Genomic DNA, 24,421 nt, shown 5'->3' on the forward strand with positions numbered 1-24,421 from the left:
CTGCTCTAGCACAGATCTTTTTTACAGCTCTTAGCTAGTCTGGACCCCATGCTTACTTACAAGAAAAGGTTAAACTAGGCTCTTCTTACCCAACCCCTCCCTGAATGCACCACTGACTGTTAAGACCAGCACATTGCCTCATCTATTTCAAGGAATGGATATAAAACACAAATGAAAACAAAACCAAGAAAAGGTAATTTAAAGCCTCTGAAGCTACATAATATAGCTGCAGAATAGGAACAGACACAGCAAAACCTGTCTTGTGAAATGGCAATTTGTTTTTAGCAATCTTGTTTTAATGAAAACTGTCATGATCAACTCTAATCTCCTAGAAATCTAGATAAATATAGTGTCTCTCTGATATACAAAGCAATTTTTATCTATTAGAAGTGCCTGTTATTGTTCTGGGTCTTTGAAGGATTCTACTGTTGACGAGTGCTGCTGTTTTACCCGGGAAGATTAATTTCCTGGCAGAGCTGGCTGAAGGAAGTCCCTGAATTTTCCATCTTGTGTGGTATTTTAAGGTACCATTTATAATTATGTTATTTTCTGTTAAGAAATGGGAGACCACTTCTTTATTTGTTATAAGTGTGCAGACTTGTTCTTACGTCTCCAACTCAGGGAAAGCAAATAGTACCCAGCTGTTCTGGGTCCAGACCTGGGCTTGTTATCAATAGGCAGACGAGATGGTAGCTGCTGTTTCTTTTGACATTTTTATCGTTTTTAAATGACCTTTCCTCTAAAACTAGATGAAACAAACTGCAATTTCCCTTTGAGGGTGCTATGAAGGATTTGCAAATAATAGGCACTGAGAAGTCCCATTGAGCAGGTCTTGAAATGGATTTCTTTCTTTTACCTGGGACATGGTAGGATGGGGAAGCTGAAATGTATGCAGTATGTGTTCAAACATGCTTTGGACTCTTAAATGACAGCAGGGCAAGTATGTTTAACAAATAGTCTCTCCTAAATTAAGTGGTTGCTACTGTTGTATGAGGTTCCGCTCACTGCCATCAATCGCCAGATCCGTCTTGCATACCTCTATTGAAGACTTCATCCTGTGATCCTGGATGGTCAGTCCCTTCGTAATAAGAGTTCCCGTTGTGAAGGAAAGTCCCCACCGCACGCCCTTGACGAGCGTGTCCTACTGCGTCGCTGAATACCTTGTTTATTTGCTCTTCGGATGGCATCCACCAGTCCGGGTTGGAAGTACAGTGCATCCTAATGAACTCTGCAGGAAAACACGCAAGGATAAAAAACAACTTGTCTTTGCAGCATCTGTTATTGCCCAGGTGTCAAAAGCTCATGGGAAATAAGAAAGGGGGCATTACTGCTCTACTTAAGCAGAAGTAAAGCCTTATGGGGGATGCCATGATAATGCCACTCGGACCTATTTTATTTCTGTACAGGTGTGTTTCTCCACATGCAGTGTATGTTTTTACACCTGAGCTAATTATGTGATGCACAGGCCCTGGAGATAAAATCACTTCTTGTGGAAATAAAAAGAACTGATTTGAAGTGACAGTTGTGATTCAGCGTGTGCAATACATGTGAAAGTTAATGTGAATCAGAAAGTATTTAATTCGAAACCTGTTGTGTATTTATACCTCAAGGTGATGACTCTCGTGGATCTCTACGATCTCCCTCTGCTGGCTGCTTCAACACCTGCAGGCTGCAGTAGCCCACAACCTGCTCAAAAATGTCACTACCATTATTTGGGTTTGGTGCTCCTTTCTGTTTGGAGTATCTTTCCTTTCAAGTCCCGCTCTTTCCATCTTCCTGAATCTGACACCTATTTTTCAGAGACTAAATGGGCCTTAGAAATAGCTAAATGAGATGAGAGGGCTAATTTGGGGAGCCTCGCAATAGTTTTCAATGCGGGAGAAAATGAATTGTACTGCATGTAATTTGGCTGTTTAAGTAGCTGCTGCTTCCATGTACAGCTATTTGTATGTGATGATTACATTTTTTATAATTTCTTTTTCAGATTCTTTGACATGCAATATGCGAAACTTGCAGAAGGCGCCTTACCAATTCTGGAGTTTTAACTGCTAGACATAGCTCAAATAGGTGTATTTGGACTTTGATGCGTCCAAATACGATTTTAAATGTGAGGGCACCTTATTAGATATATTGGATACACTGTACCTCATATGGAAACTGAGCTTCTTATTTATTCTGTAGCATTAGTTATTCCCTCATGCGGTATTGTGTGTCCCAGGATATTTTTAAATTCTATTTTCTACTGTTGACAAGCCAACAGCACAATAAGTGGCGTAAGGTAACTTCATTACTGTCACCACATCTCGAGACCAGGGAATGCTGTGCTTTTACGTGAGTTCCTGTGCCTGCAAGGTATCTCATCTGTTGGACAATTAGGACATGATTTTTGCATAGCTCCTCCAGCAGTGTGTCTGCAAAAGTGATAGCTATCTCGGTTTTAAATTCATTTCCCTAGAAATCCACACAGGCGACCGTAATTCCTACCTAGTTATGTTCACGTGGGGCTCCACAGACTGGTGTTTTTCTTAGAGAAATGGTTACCATGTAAAAGAGTAATGCTATAATTTAAGCATGCCAGGCTGTTTTAAAGCTGGTTCCAGACATCAGTCTGTTGTAGGAATATATTAAAAATGTTTAAAGATGTTGAAACTACCCTGAGTGCACAGACAGAGGCAGCCTGTACTCCCTGCTATGGTGGGAAGGCATAATTGGACATGCTGAGAATTAGGCAGACACTTGTTACCTTGGCTTGCAAATGGGAAGGAGCCAGTGGCTAACTCGTGGCACCGGAGAGAGTTGTCACGTTCGCAGCCACACACGAAAGCCCAAAGGGAGAGCTGTCTACTCTGCTTTCTTAACTAGTCCTTAGATACTGAACATTTTGGCTTCCTGTTCAAGCCTGTGGAAATTAAGGAAACTGGCCTTTCTCTTTCTCCCAAGGAGCACTCCACACCTAACGTATGTCCAGGACCTCAGAAAGAAGAGCAGCCATAAGCAAAACTCCATCTACAGGTGGAGTTACTTTTAGTCTTGGTGGAAGGCAGGGGGAAGAAAGGCAAAGAAAAGGGTATTAACTCTCTGCTTGTGCATAAATTATTAGGTGAAACTGAAAGTCATTTATAAATGGTTAATACGCTCATATTCAGCCTTCAGTTTCCAGGAGAACTTCAGGGACCCTGAATCTCTCTCCTGACCTCTGTGCAGCATGGTGTGCAATGGACTTGCCCTTCTCTTAAGCTCTGGTAGAGTATAAGGTGTGATAGAATATCACATAACAGTTTAACAGCTCCCTTTGTAGTACAAAAAAGAGCATCTTTGCCAAATTTGGCTGTATGTAAAATCTGATTTCATTACCTGGTTGCATCAAGGTACCCCAACTGAAAGTCTGATCTACTTGGCTTTGTTGAATTCTTTTACCCTAGATGGGCAGAGATTCCGTCTGATGTATATAACCACTTTGGACTCCAGCTGACTGACTAAAAATATTTTTATTGCTGACTGACCAAAATTTAACTTTCTACACTGCACTGATTAGTTCTTGAAGTCAGGTCAACCTGTGTTTCAAGTATGTGCTCATAAAATACTATAAATTGAGTTAATAAAAGAAATGATACGCATCTGCATTTATGAAATGCAGATGCTTGTTACCACAGACATGTTTTTAACCAGGCTTTAAAAAGGTCCTATTTTGAATGTGTCATTATAAAGCCTAGTAACAGGCCTTTCTAACAATTTTAGGAAATAAAAGTTATCAACTGCCATAATAGAGAATTATTCTCAGTCTAGACCCTTTCTCTGTATTGTGCAACATCCTCACTCTCTGACATGGTGAAATGATTGCAAAACTACCCCTCATTTAGAGGCTAAACATTCTTCCCTTACTTTTTCAGTCAATGTTGTGTCAGTGCTCCAAACAAGAAGTTAAGTCCTTGACAATGCATTTGTATACGCTTTGTATCTACTCAACCTGTAGATGTTCTTGGCCCCACAAAATGTTCAAACCTATTTTGAAACTTGGGTAGCTTTTAGTTCCAACGATGCACTGTGGCCTTCAGCGCCACATGCTTACTACGCATTAGGCTATCAATATTCCTTTGGTTAATTTTGCTGGTCTGCAGTGTTTAAGAATGACTTGTTGGTTTACTATAAAAGGATTGTTTGATTTTCCTTCTTTGCCTTTTCAAGTGTATCAGTGTCATGTGCTCTTGTATTTGTCTCATCTCTTAAATAAGCAGCCCTGGTTTTTCCCATTCAAAAAAGTAATATATACACATATATAATACATACATACATATATATGTATGTATGTATGTATGTATGTATAAAAAAAAAGTGGAGGGTTTCTGGCTGCTCGTCATCTGCCTCTGAAACCCCTTCTAGTTCTGCCACTGTCAGCCAAATGCTTCTACTGAGCCAGAGCCAATGTGGTGAAATGAGATCACATATGGTGGACACTGAGCGAAAAGATGCAGTACCTCTGAGACATGTTACTTTTACTGGATCCAGAGGACGTCTTTCAGGACCTGTCTCTCCTGACTGCACTGACCTTTTCCTTTTCCCAAGGCCGCATGAGTACTTAAGCTCATCGGTTGTGAAAACAAATCTGATGAGATAGCGAAGGAGCCGTCGTCCATCTTTCTTGGAAGAATTTACAGCCTCATCCCACTGTTTACTAGTGATGTAGACAGGGTAGTTGTTCAGCAACTGCTTGCTCCCCTGAAAAAGTGAAATATTTCCGTTGCTTATTTTACAAGGCAAATAAGTAAGGATGTCAGTTGCAATAAAAAAATACGCTTTTTAACTAGCCGCGATACTGACAGTGAAACACATCCTGAAGTGAACACGTAATTGCTCTTACTGAGAACGAGCGCTTTTAAAATTACATTTCCATTTTCTAGAACTCAGATTTGGTAAGATACAAGAAATACGTTTGGAGAGGTGGCTATTGATAATCTCCACTTTAACAAGCAGGTTAAAAAGAGTTAAGAACCGGTGACTGGATATACTATTTAAGTATAACCTTTCTTCTTAACCTGTTAAAATGCATTAAAAGGGTCTTTGAAGAGTGAGATCAAATGGCTCACTTCGTCACAGCTGACAGTTTACTTCAGAGGTGATTCTTTTGGTCTATTTTTATAATAAATTTATTACTTCTGTAGAACACACCTGAAACTTGACAGCAGTTATGTTACTGTGAAAAATATAAAGAAAATAAATAAAGGAACTATGAAAACTAAAAGCTTCATTATTATTAATGAATGCCGTATTAACTCAAATTATAGCTTTACAGAAATGCCACCATGTCAGCTGGAAAGAAATTTTGCTTTTAACCTTTATAATTTGTGTGCTTCAATATTCCAATGTTAAATGAATGCTGTGGGACTAATTATGGGGATTCCTGTAATCCACACACATTTATAAGCCCTCTTTAGTCAATTGTACCTAAATTGTATTTAATTCTCGTTGCTCACAAAATGCTATAGTTCAGGATTTACCCAATTAATGTAAGATGGTACTGTTAATATACTTGAAATAACTGAAGTACACAAAACCCCCAACCCCTAACCCACACTCTCCTAGAGACTCATTCACTTCTACAGCCACACCTGTTTATTAAAACACATAAATCCGGGGGCTCAATTAGTAAAAGCTTCGCATAGCCCCCAGCTTTGATAGGAGTTCACAATGAACGAGAAAAACACGGGTCTGATGCTCAGCAGAGGCAATCACCCGTATGCTGCACTTGTGGGCAACTGTTGCAAAGTTCTCCTCCTCGCTTCCAGGTCTTTGATAGCTGAAAACTATTTTAAGGACTACCCTTGCCTCCTTTCATATATTTATTACAGCATCCTGGGAGACAGCTTGAGGAGCATCTTTGAAGTTCTTCCTCAGGTATTTGCTTCTATTTATTTTGCAAGTTTTATAAATATGTGGAAGGCTGAATTTAGTGAAGACTGTGATGAGGGGGGGTCCTTTGAGAAGCTGTTCGTATGATTTAGGGTACCACCACCTCCCAGCGATTTAGCATCACCAGGAGCTGAGCCTGTCTCTCTGTCTGCTACTTGTTCACCTCGGTGCAAACTTAGCCAGCTTGGTGCAAACTGATGGCAAAGGCAGCTACAAGCAAATCCAAAACTCTGCAAAGGAAGCCAAAATATGGAAGAGGAGATGGGCTTTGGCTGTCTGATGGGCCCCTATCCTTCCCCCAAAACACCTCAGCCCTTTAGCTTGTAAATCCAAACTTTTAATCCCTGAGAGAAAGACCCTTCAGCTATAGTCCAACTCTTGGAGACTTTCCCTTTGCACTTCATTTGTCTGCTCCCACCACTGCAAAAGGGCCAGGGTCAATTCCTCCCCCTCCACTCATGATGCAAGAAGCTGCTTTAATTTTTTGGCAGATACATGTTCCCCTGGGAAACCAATAATACAGCTGAGGAGCTTTGCCGTGGAAAGATCATTACCCTCCACCCAGCCCAGCTCCTTGTCCTCTGCCAACGTGGCAAAAGGGCCGGGGAAGGAGGAAGAGTGGGGAGGCAGCACAGAAAGCTCTTTGGGTGTACGATGCTCTTATGCTGAAGCAACTGTGGCCACTCCATCTCAGTGGGAGGCGATGCTAGTATTTCCTTGGCTTGTTCCATCATGCAGGTCATACATAGGACCATCTGATCCCCACGCCGGTACCAATTTATTTCAGCAGCTAGCTCAGTATCCCTTTTATATAAAGCTAATTACATCCCTAGCTTAGATTCCCGAAATGTAATTTTTTTTCCCTATTTAAAAAAAAAAAACTGTAGTGAAGCAAGGACCTTTCTTACTGATACTGGTGCAAAGTACAAGCTGCAGCTAACTTTGCAGGCACTGCCGTGCTTTTTGAGCCCTGCCAGGCAGGAGCAATGCAATGGAAGCCAGTATAGCACAGGGTAAGGCTCCAGGCTTGCTCGTGCGTGTTAGGGATGGATGCTCATGTGTGGCTTTGCTAAGTAGCAAGTTATCCTAAAAGCTACCTCTGTGTTTAAATGTACCACACCGATGGAAATAGGGTGCAGAAAGGCCCAGCATCTAAATTTCGTGACAGCTCACATTACTATTAACTGAGGAGAAGGCAATAAATTTTGCGTAATTTTCTCAGCCCCAATTTTATTATACTTCTCTCTTATTCCCCCTGAAACTTAGGATATATTTCCTCGTTCTTCTCCAAAGGCATGAGATAGTGTTATGCTACTCTGTTAAACAATTACTGGGTTCCTGCTACAGCTACGCTTTCATTACCTCCTCTGAAAGTAAAGCACTTCTGGGCAAAAGATTCTCGGTAAATATATGATGCAGTTTGGTGTGTCCAGCAGTCATTAAACTAAAACAAACAGAAAACCTTCCAGAAATGAAATAAGCAGACCCTGAAGGAAGAACCAAAGTACAAATGTGTTCATGCTTGTATTTGTACATGATTAAGCTTATGAATAAAAGATTAGCATGTATGCGTTTAATTGAATAAAAAATTCTGTCACATCATGACAAGCTATTCCATGTGGGACGTTACAGAACAGCCTCAGTTTTCACAGTGCCTGAAAATTTCAGTTAAGCAAAAGAGCATTAAAAAAAAGGAAAATGAATCCCTGGCATATATTTGAGTGATAACAGCTAATGATATATATATATAAATATAAATATATATGTATCTATCAATTTGCACAGGATAAAACTGAATGGAGGAGCAAAGTGATGCATACCTGAACTGCTGCAAGGCATCTCCAGTGCAACTACGGTAAGGTGGACTACGTGAGGCTTGCACTACATATCATTTATGGGCTAAGGGAGGTCAGACTAGATCTAAGTCTTCCCTCTTCTGATTTTCTTTGCGTAAATAATGGGTAGTAACATGTATACACTACATATATGACAACATGCATCGCGAGAGCCTCAATTACAGACAGTCTAAACTATAAAAGTCTCAACAAAACCACTTCATTTGAGTCATTTTTGCAAGCCTGGATAGAAACACACTGGAGCAAAATTAATGTGAGTTACACTAGAGCTGATGCTAGATAAATCGATACATCTACCTTCTACAGAAGTGTAGGACTTAAATTTCCTGCTTTTTCACTGCAGCACTTTTAAACAGAACATAATTACAAAAATCCCCAAACTCCCTATCGAGTATAAAATTGTCAACACTCAACATTTTGTTTGGGATGCTCTCTGAAAAGCAAGAGCACTCCAAAGACTTGCAGAAGTCTGTCTTTGGGTCTGGCTGCAAAATGAAGGAACGTCTAATTTAGTGTTTACCATCTCAGGGCTGCATTAGAGCAACAGTAACCGTATACACGCGCGTGCCTGCGTCCATCCACACAACGTGTCGGTGCCCCCCACGCAGGGGCTGCAGTCCCTGTGCACCGGCAGCCGCCGCGTGCAGCCACCCTCAATCACCCAGCTACAGTTTTCACCAGGCTAGCCCTAGCCTAAATTCTACCCGCAAAAGTGACGTTTCTGAGGAAAGGCGAGAGAAAAATTACCCAAAGCAAGGCAAGTGCAGCTGGTGCCGATGAGGGAGTTACGCGCTGCTCAGTAAAGTCATCCTAGATTATACTAGTGATGAGTCTCCTCCATTTGGGGGATTACTGTACCTAAGAATGACAGTTTAATAATAGATTTTACATATTTTTACTATTAAATATAATTTTCCAGCGCCTACTGATTTATTTGCCTACATGTTTTCAATGAATTGTCAAACATAAAGAGATGCAGCTTGTCTTGACTGTATATACTACCTCAGTCGGATGGTCTGTTGGCTGCGGTACCATAAGCTGGTTGTGATGCTGAAGTACAGTCTTCAAATAATCTAAAACAGTCTGGCAGGGCACTGCATGAAACAAATTGCAATTACTGTATATTAGCTATCTAGCACAAAATATAACAACAATAATATTAAATCAAGCAGTCTTCTTCAGGATCTGTTTTGCACGTCTGAGAGATTTATTTCAAATAGGAAATACTCCTCATTTTGATTTGTGCAGTCATTTCATTCAATGAATATACGATGGATGCTGTATTTCCTACACTGAGATCTCTGACATTGCTTTTATTTTCTGCCCACGAGTTTTCAAAGGGTTTTTTCCTAGTTTGAAATTATAATTAATACAAATACAAATTAGGTCAGCAGTAACGATAATAAAAAAAAATATCTGTAAATACTGTAAACAGCCCAAACCATACAAAGGAGAAAACATTTCTTGGACCTAAATCATGCACTGATTAACATGTAAATATGCTCAAAAATTTTTAAAACTACAGTCTGATTAACTATACTGAAGAGATTTAATGATTCATATGCTTTAATTTCTTTTCCCTCCCTCCTCTCAAATTTGTTATAAAACTAGGTGTTAGGCAAATTGCTTTATTCCTCTTTCCCTCATCCTCCCCCCCTTTCCCTTCCCATCACTCTCATCCATTTCAGTAGTGGTACCAACATCCTATTCCCTTCTGCTGAGGTGATAGGTTAATTAGGGATGATTCAATTATGGGTCTCTCTTAAGCAGATGCTGCCACATCCCTGATTAACTCTGGAGTATTTTTGAGATACACCGCTTTTCTCCTGAGCCTGAAACACCATAGGAGAATTAAACAGATATTAACCCAAGTGACTTGTGCAAGACTAAATAAGCATTGTTTTTAAGGTATCCTATCACTCTTACACTTGGTATGGGTTGTTTTTGTAAAATATTCAGAGATAATCTTAGCTTCAGCTAAAAATCCAGAAAAACATATTTCAGTGTTCCTTCTTGATTTATTTTTTTTATTATTTCTTGACATTCAGCCTTTACACCTGGAAAAATGTGGTGTTTTGGGCTTTGGCTTAAGCTGGCAATCTGAAAGCAAGCACTGAACTCACTAAGAACGTCTGAAGGTAGGATTTACAGGTATTTTGCACTCTTTCCTGGGCAGTCACACCGCGCAGCAGCTCTGCCCCTGTCTCGGCAGGCAGGGTGCAAAACGCTGTTACTCTGCACAAAACAGACCCTGTACTAAGTGCTAAGCGGTGTTACGCCCACCAGTCCGCGTACAAAAGTCATGCAAAGTGCCTGATATCAATAATAAATCCCTATGTCCTTTCACCCCACGCTGACTTCTCCGTAAAGACGACCCATTGGTGTAGTTACTCCTGTTTCATTTGACATATCACTCCTGGCCATGGGAGGTTATGCCTTAGGCGAAAGTTAGCATTTCGAGTGACTTTTACCTGGTTTATTTCTCCAGTGACTTCAGTGCTTATTGCTAGACCAGGGCAGTGTCTAGGTCATGTACCTGCTACACAGTGACACTACCATATGAACAGAAGAGCCCAGATGCTTTTTTTTTTTTTTTTTTTTTTTTTTTTTTTTTGGTAGGAAAAAAAAGCACTTTTAAGTGTCATCGGATGGTTTCAGAAAATGCTTAAATTCTGAAAAAGTCAGAAGGGCAGTCAAGCCTAATAGTCCCACTGACATGTTCTGCGGCTTTCCTGTAATGAGAGCTCTGTATTTAGCATATAGCAGCAATCAAAAAATTCAATACAAGTTCTTACGTGGAATAAAGGAGAAAAATAACCATAGGTAACATTTTAGTACACCGGATATTCATAAGAAGGTGTGGCAAAAAAAGGATTTGGCTTTTCCCCCCCTTTTTTATATAGAGGAAGGCATATGCAGGAAAAGGAAAAGATTTTGTTTCCATGTGGATGGGCTGAAGTATAAGATTGTAGTTTGAGACCCTTTTCTTACACTCTATGTGTGTTTGCTGTCTGGCACGTCCAAAACAAAGATTAAACTAGGAATGCCCATGCACAGGTTACTCTCTGATTAAGTAGGTGTCCAAGAAAGAGGCGCGAGGGATCGCAAAGGCTCGCTGCCACGCGCAGCATCAGAAACCCTGTGACAAGCTCAGCAAAACCTCCCACCCCAGTGGAAGCTACCATGGGTAACCAGCATCTCCCATGAGATCCTGGATCTCCCACGAGGTGACAGCAAGGATGGAAGGGGCTACGATGGGTGATTGTACTACTGCCTGAGAGAAAACATGCCTGATACTTGGACTTGGAGGAAAGTTGAGGGATACTCAGGAAATCAGAGCTCCTTGTGAAGTATCCCTTTCCTGCCCTGTCTAAATGTGTCACTTTTTATTTATCAAGCTCACCGAGGACACAGTTGCCGCAGCATCAGCGGCACCTGGGAGCTTTAGGCTTCTCTGGTCCCTGTGAAGCTGGGCGCAAAACAGCCCGTGAAGTTTGCACCCGATTTTCTGGTTATCTCGATTAGCAAAAGCCCCTGTTGGTGATCTGATGACTTTCAGCCATACTTGGTATTATTACCCGTAATTATGTGGAACGACATTGGGCCTGAAACGGAACAAAATATAATGCGTCAAAAAACCACCTAATTTTTCGGCGCTGATCTCACAGCGGGATGGTATTTTACCCATAGTGAGTAATTTCACTGCAGGCTATCCGAAGATATATTTACCGACACTCTTCCAAAGGGATGGGGCACAAGCGAGAAGACAGCAGGGAACGTTAACCTGTTGTGTCCCCAGCACGTTTAGCACAGCTCTCCTTTAACTGTGTTCTGCTGATGAAACACTTTCTCATTACCGGTGAGAAATATGAAGGTACTAAAAGCTGGCTGAAGCTTGTAACTACTTCTGTCCTCATAAAAGCAGTAATGTTTCAAGCACAAAACTGTATGGTTTTTGTTATCATTTTAGAGACTGGAGGACTCTGAGCGCTTTTGACTTGTAAAGCCATGGTGCACCGCGCTGTTTGCTGTGGGTACAGATAATCTCAGCCTTACAAACACCAGATGCAACTTGCAAAGCCAGGCTTCTTGGGCTGCCGTATTAACCGAAGCCTAAAGGAAGCCACAAAGAGGGCAGCACGAGGCCAAGAGTCAAAGCTTCGGTTTTGCTTCTGTGTCCCTCTTATGGTTCTGCAAATGTTCTCTTTGCCGAGAGGTAAGAGAAACTGTTTCCTCCAAATGCTGCAGCAAAAGTACCTTTAGAAGAGCCCGCGGCTCCCAGCTGTAAAGACAAATAATCATTTAAACCTCGTAGCTTATTTATTTTGTATTTCTTTGACTTTGATGTGGTGTCTAGAGAGTTAACAAGATCACAACCCCAAGAGCTGACTCTCTGCGTGCTTATGCACGTATCCACTATCACTGACATCACCAACAGGGATCTGTGCCTGCTGTAACCAACGGGAAAGACGCTAATGTCAAAATAACACTTGCTAGTTATGATTTAGCAGAAAGCCTGTGGGGCGGCAGTAATTTTCCTGCCCATTAGGAAAAAGTTTCCACAGCCTTCACTTTCTGACAGTGCCAGTGACTCAGAGAAGACACTGGAAGTGGCAAAGTAACCTGGCCTGCAGCGAGTGACAAGAAGAGCGAGACCTTTGCGGGAGCCAAAGGGTGAGGAGGAGGTGCTACAGGGGCCTTGGCACGCTGAGGAGGGCTGGTCTAGCGAAGATGCGCAGCAGTGACAAAGCAGGACACATATAAGAGGTGGCAGGTCTTCACCGTTTATTGATCCAAGTTGTACAACTTTGTTGTTATTCTGGGCATCTGTACGCTGTAACAAGTGCTTCCGCGCAGCTCGTCACCACTTTCTCTGTGGAGTATCCCAATTTCTAATAAATAGTCGAATGGCATGGTGGCCACTGACTGCGCCGATGACAAAAGCCGGGCTGTGATCTCTCAGTCAGACCTGCCACACGGCACAGCAACTCCCCTGACTAAATCCTCTTTGCACCAGAAAGCACCAGCAGGTGCAACAGTACAACTCAAGCCATCATCTCCCAGCGATGCGATTTCTACCCCTGGCTCGTTGTTACAGCACGTGCTATTTCAGCCTCACAAACATACACCTCATTTCAAGCAGGCATTTTCTTTTCCTTTGATTGGGTTTTATTAAATCTTTGGAAAAGAACCGGTAAATGCTTGTCACTTGTTACGTACTTATAGTTAGCGGTGAAACAATTTTGCCGTCTTCTCTTTGCTAAGCACAACATTCACCTTCCCGAGATACCAGGCTCACGCTAAAAGCCGAGTCCCTACACCTCCCTATGTGTCGGCACGCCAGCCCTTTCGAGCACATTGTGCATCCAGAATCAGCCAGAACGCCACCGCGTCCTCCAAAAACCTTTCTCAGTGTCCCTTTCCCAATGGCTGAACCCAAGTGGAGCCGATGCTCTCTGTGCCTCAACCCACGGTAATGCTGTACTATGTTCGGCCAAGTATATCTCCTCTCATCTTCCTCACTCACGGCCACCTCTGCACTGCTTGCAAGCTGTGAGCAATGACTGTATGCTTTCCTTTCACCGATGGAAGTATTAAAAACAGTGAGCCGTTGCACAAAGAATCCCTCCAGGAATTCAGCTGCATCATGGCAATTTCCTGAATACAAATATTTTTGCATTTTTTTAAATCACTCTTTGTAATATGTTACATAACACCCTAAATATCTGCAATATCCTCATCAACCAAACTTTTCATCTCATCAAAACCATAATTTGGCAAGACATTGCTTGGTACTAACTCCATTATTCTCTTTCAGTACTCTCTTAATTGAAGCTGGCACCAGCTGTGCAACTAGTTTGCCTGGGCTCAGTATCAGGCCAATGAGCCTACAATCACCCAGGACAACTCACGTGTCCTTTAAAAAAAAAAAAAAAAAAATCATAGAGTATTTGCATCTTTCAGTTTTCTGGAGTATCCCAAATATTCTAAAACATAAAGAAAATCATAGCCAGAGTCCTCTTTCTCTGCCTTCATTTGTGTTTTTGCTCCTGAAATGAGTTGTCCAGATCTCACGATTTTGAAAGCATCACACTTTGGTAGCATCTGCCTAATGCTTTCGGTAATAAGTTGATATGCACTCAGGGATGAAGAGCTGGTGTGCCCAAGCAGTTACTGCTCCCAACGGCTCCTCTCCTGGTGATGCCAGTCTCTGGAAGAGGGACTCCTGACTCCGCTCTTCAACAGCTCTGTCTTACAACCTGAGCTGGGATCAGCACCTCTTCATCATTTCTAAAAAGGCCAGCAATTCTGGCACTGAGTAACAAGTTCTTGAGTTGCCCCTGACATTGAGAAGGAGTTGTGGCAGACAGCTGAAGTGGCAGTCCACCTGAAGCCGCTATTGAACGCGTGCTAACACCCAGAGTTATGGTTGAAATGGGAAATATTTCTACCCGCTTACCATCATCATCATATTGGTGTGACCGCACCATTTTACTCTTCGTGAATACCGGTACAGAAATACTCAATGAGCAGTTGTATATTATTGACAAAACCTACTATTTCCATCTGATAATGGTCCGATACTGTTATTAGGACTCCATATTCTTCCTTTAACTTGCCAGGGAAAGAATGTCACCTCCACAGAGTGCTCCAGGTGCAAATTTTAATTATTAATTTTCCACTGATCCTAATCTCTGCTTTTTACTCATCACCATCAACTTCCCCTCTACTCCATTTGTTATAACTGTTCCTTTGCTTTCCCTCTAAGCTGGTTATTTTTGTAACCAGCACGAAACTTTTCCTCCTAGATAGTCTTTTGGGGCCTTCAACAGCATGCTTTTAATGTTTCCCAGTTATCACCTGCTCTTTTTTTCTTTTTTTTTTTTAACCTTTGGCTCTAAAAATTGTTTCCAACTTTTTATGAAGTGCTAAGAACTTCTCTATTATTGGTTTGGGCTGGGGTTTTGCTCATTTTAAATGTTATTGGGCCACAATCACTTGTATTGGTATCTGTCAAAATGAGGACTGTCATTCATCCTCCCCAAAATATGGCCTCCAGTGGAACACACTCCACGGCTGTTTATATTGCCAAAGCACAGCGCTGTGAAGAGATACTTGGGCTTGCTGTAAATAAGGCATATCTCCAATGTAAATAAGATACATCTCCAACCTCTCCTGCAGCATCAGACAGCCCTCGTGAGAAGGGATGGCTTGAGCTCGGCCACGCGTCTCCCCGTGGTGGCCTCAGCCCCATAAGCAGACAGTAAGAAATCTGGTTATTCTGTTCATTAATGAGCTTTTGTGCTCTGTAGCTGACACTGGCTGGTATTCCTCCTGGTGTTTTGCACAGCAGAAGATGAATCCCTTAGCACTCAAGACCATTTACTTCTGACTCGCCACCGAGGAGCAGAATCGGGAAGGGCGTACATCTACATCCACCCTGCTCAGACCGGCAGCTGTTAGTTAAGACTGGCTCAGCATTGCAACGCGTCCTCCTTTGCTTGACCTTGAGCAATTCTTCACTCCGAGTTCATTGCAGGGCATTTCTAAATTGATGCTCGACTGTCAAAAAGATGTAACAAATGATAGGGAACCTGCTGACGAACTAGATAGCAGTGTGAATTTCTCATAACGTTAACGGAGATGCCTCCTCTGCCTGAGATTTGGACAAGTGTGCAGTATAACACGACTTGGATCATTTTAGCTCATATGCTCATTTATTTCAATAGTCAGCTGAAAGCCAGTGAAAGCTGCATGGACAGGCCGTGAAGACAAGTTGTTGGGGTGCAGTCAGCTGGAAAAAGAGCGAGGGGCAAGGAGAGACGGGGTCAGTAAAGAGGAACTGATCTCAGTGCTCAAGACCCTACAAATTTGGATGTTTGTAACTGGATGGTAAAATAAAACCAGCACATATTTGCAGTGAGAGTAGCCTGCAGAAATCAGAAGAATCAACATTACATGCAGAAGGGTGTTAAAGATTGGCTAATCTGACCTACGTGCCTGCCAACAGCAGGGAAGGGCGAAAAAATGATAGTAAATATCCTGTTACTATTAAAATTCCTCTTGGTTGTGTTTTCCAGGTGGAGTGGAAAACCATTTTACTTCTGTTAATCCGCATCTGAAAAGCCATTGTATTTCTTCTAATTTTCTTTTGCAAAAATATTTGCTCCAGAAAGAAGAATGTTCCCCTTCCATATGCCCCTGGGATATACACCTCTGCCGAAACAACAGAAGAAAAGACATTGAACAAGGCAGCTGCGCATCTCTCACTTAAGCGATGCTGCCACGTGCTCCTGTGGCTTTTATTTTTGTCTGTGCTCCCTCACTTTCCTTCTACTTAAGAGAAGGTACCTCTTCTTTTCCTCTCTTTCAGCTGTGAAGTCTTTAGGGCAGGGACCTCCCCTGTAAGCCCCTCTACATGTTCATACTGCCGCTAACTAATGGGGAAACCAAGGAGCTCTCGGGGAGCGGGGACAGCAGTTTGTGTCACTAAAATGCCAAGTGCTGACCTGCAAAACGCAAACTGAAGTTGAGACTGAAACTCTTGGGGAGGTTCAGCCTCACCAGGCTGAATCACAGCTCCTCCCCACAAAACTCCCACCAGCTCTTGCTCCCCAGTTTAGGCTAAGAAACCTGACCCCCTCCAAATTCTCAGGGTTTTTTTTGGCACAGAACTATGGAGAAAACAGATTAATAAATGCCCGGTCTGCTGCAGTTATGTGTTTCAGTAAGTTTTTGTACTCAGGCTGGTTTAGCAAACTAAGCCGGCACCCCCAAGCTGCAAGCAAAGCTGTGCTGCAAATTCAAAGGGGTTCTCGTGCCAAACACTCGGCGACCGCACTCGAGGCTCTCTCTTCCCGAAGTAGCTTCACGCTTTGAAGCTGAACAGAAGAACGAGGCCAGAGATCAGACCAAAACATCCCGAACATCAAGGGAAACCAAAGAAGTGGTTAAATGTGAACATCAAGAAAAAGGACAAAAAAAAAAAAAAAAAAAAGGACATGAAAAAGTGTTCGTCATAACCCTTGATGGCTGCTTTATCTACGCTGCGGCTGTGGTAGGCTCTTTGGAAACGCGATGCTCTGAAAGTATAAAGGAGAGAGGATTTGTAGGGAAAAGTAATATCTTTTATTAGATCATCCGATATAGTCACGAAAAAGAGTCAAGCCTTGGGCACACAAAACCTCCCGGAAAACTTGTCTAACTTTTTCAATTACATTGATATTAACTCTACCTGCAAATCCCGCTTTGCTTTGGCTACTTCCAGCCACCACAAACATTGTCTCTGTAGGTGATCACCTCCCTATATTTGAGGGGCTTTTTCACCCCCATTCTCCTGCGGTTTGATGGAGTATTTTTTGCTGCCCGGCCAACAAGGTGAGAAGAATAATTACTATATTTATCACACACTGTATCATCTTACTTACTTGTACCTTTTCACTACTTTCAGGCTGGTTTGCTCGAAACCACGCAGCAAAGCGTGGAGCACCAGGAGGCAAACCCTCACTCATGACTCCTGGCCTTTGCTTTAACCACCTGGAAATATTTTCTCCCTTTTAGATTGAAAACTGTGGGAAAATCCTGCTGACAATAGTGAAGGAGAACTGCTTAATATTCTTATATATTAGAGGGTCTAAATCCAGGTCTTACATGCAGTCTCACAAATAAGTCTTTAATTTTACTACTGGGAATGTATCACAGCCCTAGTAATTTTTATACAGAGGAAAGAGATTAGGAGACATTTTTCTCCTCCTATAGATGGATTATTTCACTCTGTTCCTGACGGTGTCAAAACCTTAAAGAGCCAATGACAAGTTTGCCAAACTCCTTCCAGGAATTACCCAATCTTTAAGTATTTTTTAAAAGACAAAAATAATACACCGAACAAAAATACTTCTCTGTTTTTCAGTTGAACTGAAAACTGAAAATGTTCAGTTAATGTTTTTGCCTAAAATAAAAAAAAAAATCACTGGGGAAAACTGCACAATTTGCAAGATGTCACATTGCTCCAAAACCAAGGCACTGAAATAGGAATTTTAAGTCATTTATTCCATAGCTGAAACAATTAAGATTTCACACAAATCTAAATATTCTTTCAGTCAAATCAAATGGGTATATTTTTGGGGAAAAAAACCCAAACCAACAACCAAAACATATGGAATATTTCACTGATGTCATTGATTTTCTCCAGTGGTGATCTACCAAAGAGTGATGCCAGGCTACAGGCAGAGACCCTATAGGACTGGAGGGCTTCTACAGCAACAGGGCAGAGTCCTGAAAACGGAAAAATCTTATTTTCTGTGTCCAAAAGCTACAGGAGGATATGTTTTGTGTAATACGTGTTAAAAAAAAAAAAAAAAAAAAGGTCATTGCCTTTACATCTGCTGAGAAAACACTCTTCTTCCCGGTAGTCTCTCTCTAAGCCATGCAAATGGTGCTTTGCAGAGCTAGAGGCAAAGATGTACAGCAGTAACTATTTTTAGACCGCAAACTCTCATGGATTTTAAAAGGGCTTTTGCATATGGAAAGTAAAAAAAAAAAAAAAAACAACAACCCGAAATGCAAAGTATTTCAGGAAAAGGATAAAATGATTCATAGACGGTTATAGAGCAGAAGGGAGGGGTTGGTGCTTTGATCTTCATTTGACAGGGTTGTCAGCGGGAGCCTCAGCGCCCGCAAGGAGAGCACAGTTCACACCTCCCCTGTGTCCCACAGGGTCCCCCGCCAGCCTCATCGAGCAGCTCTGACCCAGCTCGCCCTCCAGTATGAGAAGGAAAACTGCGACAGCAAAAAGACCCGCTCCTCCAGTGGCTTGATGGGATGGTGCGGCAGCCTCCACGCTCACCTAGCTGCCTCCACGCTCACCTAGCTGCCTCCACGCTCACCTAGAAGCCTCCACGCTCACCTAGAAGCCTCCACGCTCACCTAGAAGCCTCCATCACTGCTTCTCAGCTGCACGAACTGCCTTGCCTGGCCCAGTGGATGCCCAGCGTGAGAAATGTAAGTGCGCCAGGAAGAAAGTTTGTGCTCTGAGGTGACTCTGATGTGATAGACGGTGGCAAACACCACGGAAACCCTCTGCAGAGGGCTTTCTGGCTCCCTCCTGAGGCAAGCAGCATCTTGATCGGCAAAAAAACCCACCAAACTGCCCAGAGAATGAGCATTGCACCTGTTTCCGCACAGATTTGGGTGCTTCAAGTCCCACAAAAATTTCTGCCGGCTTCTTTGGCAGCAGAAGCTAATTGAAGCAAAATCAGCACTGGAGACAATAATCAGACAATGCCTTTAGTTGATTTTTGATTAACCTTGCTCAGTAGTGGCTGTGGGACTGCCTGGGGAGCTCAGACCTCTGTCCTACCATGTAGCAAAATCAGAGGGCTCCTTATGCTTCCCCAAACACCTAGGTCACGCTAGGCCTATCTGCATACCTCACCCAGACAGCAGCAGACACATCCGATGATGGCTTTACGCTGGCTGATGAAGTCATATGTCCTTGCACATTTATTTTATGTTTGTCTGCTTCCTTGGATACACCGCTAATGAGGTGTTTCACTACTCCTGGGGATGAAAAAGCACTATGTTTATGTATGTTTATCTCTCTTTTAAAGGGAGATGAAGGGTAACTGTGATGACCCAGGTAAATACCGGCCGCTTAGCCCGGCATTAATCCTAGCAAAATACAGGCTATCACAACAGGATTCAATTGACCAAGAACTAAAGAACATGAATACAATTAACGCCAGTCAAAACGGTCTTCTGGAAAGTGGATCTTGTCAGACTAACCTGACTGTCACTCTTTGATGAGATTATAGGTTTGCTTGAAAAAGTTGGGCTGAACAGACGTAATATACCTAGACCCCTGAAGGGCATTTAACTTACTACCACGAGTTATCCGGTTGCGAGAGCAGCAACACACAGCATCAGTAGACTACAGCATACACAGATTAAGAACCCGCTACCGACATCTCAAGTATCTGTCACTGGGGGAATCATCATGAATAGATGTGTCTCTAGCAGGGCTCCACGGACTGACAGCAGCCTCAATACCATTCAACATTTCTAACCAGAACCACAAAGGTAATTTAAAAACAATAAAGAAAAAAAAAAAAGATCTGGATGATACAGAAATTGGGGAACCAGCAAACAGTGGCACAGTGGCAACCGGGCAGCCAAAGCAATCCGGATCACTTAGTAAATGAACACAGCCAAATACAAAGTATGCACGTCTAGGAAGAAACGTGCACAGAATGAGAAGCTCAGCTGCATGACTGATGGCCAAATGACCAGGGCAGCCGTGGGTGGGAACAAAGAGACTATTCACCTTCGCTCAGGCAGATAGGAACATATTGCACTTAATTCCAGTGCCCAAATTTTAAAGAAATGAGCAGAGGGGAGAAAAGAACTACAAAGAAGGATTCAACTCATTTGGGGGTTTTTAAATGGCTCTGTTTGCTTACTTTATCCAAGATGGAAATTAAGTCAGTTTTTAATCTGTAAGAATCACCATCCAGAAAATGTACTAAGTCCTATACAGCACTTGATTTAGTAGAGCAAAGCACAAAAGTAAACGGCTAGAAACTAGTTTCAGATAGTCAGGCAGGGAATTCAGCACACATTTGCACCGATATAATTAACCACTGGAGTCAAGCGTCAAGGAAAGAGGTACAGCCACTGCTTGTCAGTGTCTCCAACTCAGGACTGGAGGCCTTCTGAGATAGTGAATCAAATGTAAGTTATGCTTTAGTCAAAGTCAAAAAGATCACTATAGGTGATTGAATGAAAGCTGTAGGTTAGATTATAGACCCTAACGATAATTTTTGGTCTTATACTTCTGAAGCTAGGACCCAACTGGAGTCCAAGTCCACACAATCCCCTTTGTCACAGAGTTTCCATGTGATATACAAATGACTGCTGAATCCAGTGAGAGTGTATGAGTTATGGTGACTTTAGATCTTGGGAGCGGTGGGGGAAGTATTCTAAACTTTGGGTTTTCTCTGCACTGAATAACGTTGGTAATGGGATTTGCTGGTACCACCTCAGGACCAATGCACAACAGAAAAACACAATGTAGTACAAATAATTCATAACAGATCACTGATAACTGGGGAGAAGAACAATGGCAACTACTGCTTGCTTTTTGCTCAGATTTGGCAACTGCAGATACATATTCAGACAGCGGATGGCTGCTGCCTTCTTCCTTTCTGCATAGTCAGCAGCTTTGGAGTATTTTCTGTCTTGCAGTCCATGCTAAACGGCTTTTCTGCCATTTAGGGATTAGTTCAGACAACTTTGCACGGATCCACCCTAAGCACCTCAAACTTTAGCTAGCAAAGGTGCAGCTCCCTAGTGTTTATAGATGTGTCTATAGATGCGTCAGAAGTGTGTTGCATGCTTATTTTCCTTGCTAAATTCCAGTTTGCTTTCAGTATTATTATTCAAGCTGCACTTTTGCCCGTGCTTAAAGTTTAGAGGTCCAAGATACTTTGTTCTCATCCAATACCACTCTTCAAGCATGTCAGTGCACCTTAACAGTGAGAGGTCCCAAGTTTAAAGGAGCAAGAGAAGTTTTTCACAGAGGGGGATTCTGCTAGATGGGGTTTTTCTGCCCGCTTTTCTCTCCCCTGCTGCCTCTCTCTACCAAGTGGCAGTTTGGTATTGCTGAACTGGAGAACTTGTTGCCAAGATTATTTTCAGGTATTATCTGAAGATGAATGGGAGGAGATTTATTTATCTTTCTCACTGAGCAAACAGCAATTTAAGAGATACTGTTCAAGGTAAAAGCCAAATCTATTTTGTTTAAAAGTATGGACACAACTTTGAATGTTTTTTAAGTAACCAAAAAAAGGAGCTCCAAAAGGGAATTAGGTTTATAAGCTGCAACAAGAATAAAGAAACAATATAGATAATAAAGAACATATACAGATAATTAGGTATAAAAGCGCATGTTTGAAATTACCATGACAAATCACCTGATATTTGGAATTTGGGATGACAAGTACATCCCATCCTGAACACAGATTATTAGTCTAGGACTCATGATTCGTATGGATCAGTATCAGCAGATAATTTTCCAGTGGGCACAGCTATAGGAATTTTGGATGGAGACAAATTCCAATGCTTGCTTACTATGACTACAATCTTAAAAGACAATTAGAACTTAAACCAAATTATTACCCAACTGTTTTTATCACTGACTGACAATATTATATGGCAGGGGATTATTTACCTGGAATGCTCTCCAATTTCCTACGAAGTTCCTCATTTTCTTGTTGCAATGAAATTACCTCCTGCTCTAGCTCTTGACACCGAGGGCAATAACCTTCTTCCTCTTCCTCCTCTTCCTCCTCTGGAAGTGTAGAAGATGATGGGTGACCATGAGATTCAGATGTTGCTGGAGACGTCCATCCACCTAAAGTGTGTACTGGAGAGGTTGAAAGCGGATCCACATCTGCCAAATGGCTAAAATCATTTACTGATGAGGTGTTCTGAGAAGGGAAGCTCCCAGAAAGCAAATAGTTCTGAAGGGAATCGGTAAAAACTCTCAGAAAGGCTGAGGTTTGTTGTTTCTTTTGCATATACTGCATCTCTATGTCTAAAATGTCTGACGTCTGACTATGGACCATTTTCCCAAGCTGACATTGCTCTTGTCTTTCACTATAATTTGGGTTTTCCTGCTTTATACAAGAAATCATGGACTGAGAGTGATTGTTGTCCAGTAGTTTTCCACCACAATTTAAGAGACTTAGAACCCGGCTGCATTGTTGGGCAAAGGCATCCAGAATCATTCGACTCTCTGAAACAAAAGAAAAGATGAATCACAGAAACCTAATGCAAAAGGTTATGCCAGGCAGTAGCAGCTAGATGAATGTACACAACCGTTTACAGTAGCATGCGTTTTATTTCTGAACACATTAAAATTATGGCTTCTGCTTTAATACTTTTGCAACACTGTGATTTAAAACAATCCTGACTTTGCTTCTATTTTCAGAGTGCCCTTGTGCCCTTGCTGTTAATCAGAAATGCATTGTGATGATAGTCACTGCTTACTGCCATCTTCTTTCAGAGGGATTAGGACAGGAAAATGGAGAAGAAAATACAAATTCCGTCCAATTAGCTACAAGTAAAAGTTCAACTAAGTAATTCCCTGGAAGCCTATTTCAAGCTGCTGGTGGGCATTGACTGTCCATATTTGCAGGACTTTGCGCTGCACCTTCCTCCTATGCCCTGCTCCTCTCCAACAAGGCTTCCAAGCTTTGTTTTTTCTCCCTTTCATCTTTGCTGCACTTGCTTGACATTGGGTGTGGGACACTTCATGTGATCCACCCCCAATTCTATGGACTTTGCTTCTGTTCCTTTTACTTTAGGTTCCAGGTATGTCCAAGAACAACTCACAGAGTGCACAAAACTCCTCTTCTTACACCAAGGAAAGGCATCAAATGTACAACGTGAAGCTCCTCTGGTCAGAGGAGGAATTTTGTCTGTCCTGCTGACCTCCTATGAGTTTATGGGTAGGCCAATATCATGCAGTGGAGAGCAGTACAGAGTTCTTCAAGCTGCTCTGGACATAATAAGGAAACTCAACGTGGGGCTATGCAGCAGTTTCTGGAGACAGCAGCTCGGCTCTGGGAGCAGGATAAGGATACCACACCACACCTAGTCAGCCTTGCCTCTAATTACAAGAGGTGTAAGATATCAGGAAGCAGTCGCAGCTACAACCTAAACCTCTATAAGTAGGATGGTGCATTTCTGAATGTTGATGCATGTAGAGTCAAGCTGCTGTAACAATTCTTGGACCCAGATGGAAAATGACCTAGACATTTGGCTCCAATTTATGGTATGACCCATTAGATTCCCTGATTAAAAGAATGCCTTTTAAAAATTTTTTAGCTTATTCATAGCTGAGTTCCTCTAGGTGCCTAAAAAGATGTAACTAACATTTTGCATGAGATTAAAAAAAAAAAAAAAAAGACTGGTAGGTTTAAGTGCTGCCAATTTTGGAGAGCTCTTCTCAGGCAGGCTTGACTTTTAGAAAGTGACAAATGCATTTACTTTTGAAAAGGCAACCTGCTACAGATGCGTGAGACGAAGCACCCCAGACCTTCATCTATCTTAACTTCATCACTAGAGACAAAAACATTGCCTGATCACATTGATAATAAGTAAAGAACGGAAAAATTCAGAATTCAGTCTTCTAAGAGGCTGCATTTCTCACGGTACTTCCCCATGATCTAGAAGATATTCCTTCTGGTGGAAAATGTAGGAAAATGTACTTCATACTGAGGTTAGTACAGCTGGCCTGAAGAATCTTTGAAACAACACTCATTTGCATTTTTACCATCCTCCAGATCTCTGCAAAGAGGGCAAGGCTGAAGCGGCATACAAATGCTTTCAGTCTGAAACGCAGCCTGAGGAGACCTCCCCGAGGATGTGATCTCCTGAGGACTCAACTGTAAGAATAGGGACGTGAGGTGGACAGCGTAAGGAAAGGCACAGTACTGGGCTACAAGGGTGACCAGGGCCAGGCAGGGAGAGCCCACTGGCATGTGAAGGACTGGGGTGGCCCCAAGACCGTTAAAGGCATCCTCACAATGAGCCTCCTGTGCTAACGACTCATACCACACCCTCGCCTTGTAGATGGGCTCAGACGAACCAGGGCA

At 42.3% G+C, this 24,421-nt stretch overlaps 1 protein-coding gene across 1 annotated transcript in view; it reads right to left on the reverse strand.

Annotated features, from left to right (window-relative positions):
- Window positions 1-1,010: 1,010 nt before the first annotated feature.
- The window catches only part of BEND4 (BEN domain containing 4), a gene marked incomplete at both ends in the record, with an annotated part of 29,893 nt that continues 6,482 nt past the window's right edge, over window positions 1,011-24,421 (reverse strand). Inside the window, 4 exons of the mRNA XM_082482199.1 lie at window positions 1,011-1,228; window positions 4,476-4,716; window positions 8,766-8,857; window positions 21,991-22,557. Of these exons, the coding sequence (XP_082338325.1) occupies window positions 1,011-1,228; window positions 4,476-4,716; window positions 8,766-8,857; window positions 21,991-22,557 (1,118 nt within the window). The remainder of the gene's footprint in view (window positions 1,229-4,475; window positions 4,717-8,765; window positions 8,858-21,990; window positions 22,558-24,421) is intronic.

This window comes from Vanellus vanellus (genome assembly GCF_965231255.1).
Source record: "Vanellus vanellus genome assembly, chromosome: 4".
NCBI lineage: Eukaryota > Metazoa > Chordata > Aves > Charadriiformes > Charadriidae > Vanellus > Vanellus vanellus.